At 33.1% G+C, this 2697-nt stretch overlaps 1 protein-coding gene across 1 annotated transcript in view; it reads right to left on the bottom strand.

Moving 5' to 3' along the window:
* Positions 1-2008: 2008 nt before the first annotated feature.
* LOC117782628 overlaps positions 2009-2697 on the bottom strand; it is a 94479-nt gene continuing 93790 nt past the window's right edge. The window contains 1 exon segment of the mRNA XM_034619648.1: positions 2009-2627. Coding sequence (XP_034475539.1) covers positions 2182-2627 — 446 coding nt within the window. The 3' untranslated portion in view covers positions 2009-2181.

Genomic DNA, 2697 nt, shown 5'->3' with positions numbered 1-2697 from the left:
TAGTTTAATTTAAGTGAAAGAGAAAATAAGAGAACATTCTCTTTGAAACGGAAACATCGATAAAAATGGAATAGCGTTAAGAGGTTTAAATTTAATTTATTGTTTGGGCATTAAATCCAATCTAAAATTCTGTTAATTAAGAATTTTAATTAAGTTGATTTGTTTTAAATAACTACATAATAAATATAGATATAAATAAACTGTACAGTAAAGCAATTGCTTAAGAAAATTTGAGAGCAACTGTGTCGTGGGTTTGTGTATATGCTAATTGATGTTTCGTCAAAATATAAAGTTTTGGAGTCACTAGAGTCAATTGCTTGTGTTGGTTAAGTTAAGACACTGTTCACTGTTTAGGAGCAGCTGTACTAAAAGTGTAAGTCTCTGACACAGTTGAAGAAGGACTGGACGCTCACAAAGTTGAATTAATTGCAACAAATTGGTTAATATACATATAATTCTCATAAATTCTTTATTAAGTCGACTTTTAAAATGTTTTTTTGTGTTGTCTTTTTCGTTTTCGGACTTTTTAATCAGTTTACTTTTCTAAGCAAGTACTAATACATTATATTATAATTAATAAATTTCGGTTTTCGTTAATATTATAATTTTCGTGTTGCTTGGCCAGCAAATGTATCGAATCTCTGTCTCTCGCCTCGTATAATTAAATTTCATTCGTTCATTGATTAAATGATTAAATACTTCTGTTGAATTCTGTTAATCGTATTATTAAATTCTATAATTTGCGATTTTTTCATTTGTTTTGCTTTCGATTCGATTTAATTTCCGTTTGTATTGTATTTTTACATGCACATTTATAGATGCAAAAAACATTAATGGCTATTTGGTATTTTGTATGTATTTTTTTTATTCGTATTTCGTATGCATTTTAATAAATTAACAAATTAATGACAAACGTAATAAGATAATAATGTCAAATTGGGTAAATAATAAAAAGACCAAATAAAGAATAATAATAATGATACAAATTAATCGAAATGATTGAAAAAATAATAAATGTACTTTTGTTTTTGTTTTGGTTTTAGTTTAAAATACACATTTACCAACTTCTATGCCATACAATTTCCTTACAATTTTACACCATTTCTTTTTCTTTAATTTTTAGCTTAGACTTTTGTAATAATTTTTGAAAGTATCACCCTGTGTTTTCTTATAGTTTCCCATATATTTTAAATAAGGTTTTCTTTTACCTTTTTTGTTATGCTTGTGGCCTTAAAATGCGCTTCTTCTCTTTCCCTCTCATTTGATACACTTAAAATTTACAACAATACTTCAACTTAATTACATACAAGACAATATTTTATTTATATGTTTTTTGTATATTTTTTTTTATTTATTTCATTTTTTAACAAATCGCGCACATCAAACTGGGCCGGAAACTACAGCTCTATTTGAGCATTAAAAATGTAATAAAAACTTGAAAAATTTTAACAAAAACTTAAACGCAATGCGAGTGTACACGTATATGTGTGTGAGTGACTGAGTGTGTGTGGCTATTGTAGTTTTACTTTTAGTAGACAGTGTATTAAGTTGAACTATTGCTGATTTCTGCATATATTTTTTTTTTTTAATTTTATTTTGTAATCAGATTAAAGCTTTTTAGTTCAATTTCTCACAGTCGAATGCTTGAAAAGTATTTTAAAAAATAAATAACTACGAAAAATATAAAAGAAATACAAAACTAAAGTGTTATTTATTTTTTTTACAATGTTTAAGAATATCTGTGAGTTACTGAACTTGAAAGCAAAATTCTGTTTGGTTGCTTCAATAATTGCAATATTTAGTGATTGGCTTTGATATTTTGTGGTATTCTTGTATAATCATTTGTTTATCCGTTAATTCTATTTGGAATATGCTGTACGTAGTTTGGAGGAAAATACACTTAAAATGTTTGTTAAAACGAACGTTGTTTCTGTGATTTCTGTTTGCTGTTTCTGTTAATTGTTTTTCGGTTGGTTTTGCTTGTTTTATATTTGTTTTGCTGCTATGCTTTGACTATTTTTTTGCTTTCGCTTTCTAATTTGCTTAGTTGCTGTGTTTTGTTGCTGTGTGTAATTCAATTTAAATTTAACTTTAAATAGGAACAACCCGCGCGCGCCTCGCGTCACTTGGGTGTGGAAAGTGGCCCAATGCTGGCCACCAAATGGCTTGCTGCACTGCAGCCTACTGCTGCTGCACCAACAGCTGCTCCACCTGGTCGGCGGTGCGCAGCAGAAACGCGGCGCTCTCCCTATACGCCGATATGACCTGCCGGGCAGCGGTCACCTCGTTGGGACTCAGCTTGTGTGGGAGAATAGGTGGCACTCGGGAGCAGTTGGCATCCCCGGACGTGGAGAGCAGTTGCTGTTGTTGTTGCTGTTGCTGCTGCTGTTGTTGCTGTTGTTGTTGCTGCTGCTGTTGCTGTTGCTGCTGTTGTTGAAGCTGTTGCAACTGCTGTGTGGCGCTTGCCAGCACATTGTTGTTGCTGGCGTTGCTCAGCGTGGCCAAGTTGGCAGCACTCAGCTGTGCGCTGACAGCATTGCTGTTGTTATTGTTGCTGTTGCCGCTGCCAGCCAGACCCACGCCAGCGACAAGTGCCGTCGGCTTCATGGAGAGATCGGTGGGCGTAGCTGCGTAAGAGAAGGAAGCAAGTTATTAAAGTTTGTGAGTACTTCAAATTGGGATTATTGCACAATGACG

This window comes from Drosophila innubila, assembly GCF_004354385.1.
Source record: "Drosophila innubila isolate TH190305 chromosome 2L unlocalized genomic scaffold, UK_Dinn_1.0 5_B_2L, whole genome shotgun sequence".
Classification (NCBI taxonomy): Eukaryota; Metazoa; Arthropoda; class Insecta; order Diptera; family Drosophilidae; genus Drosophila; species Drosophila innubila.
Note: the sequence above shows the minus strand (reverse complement) of the source record. Positions and strands in the feature narration are given on the sequence as shown.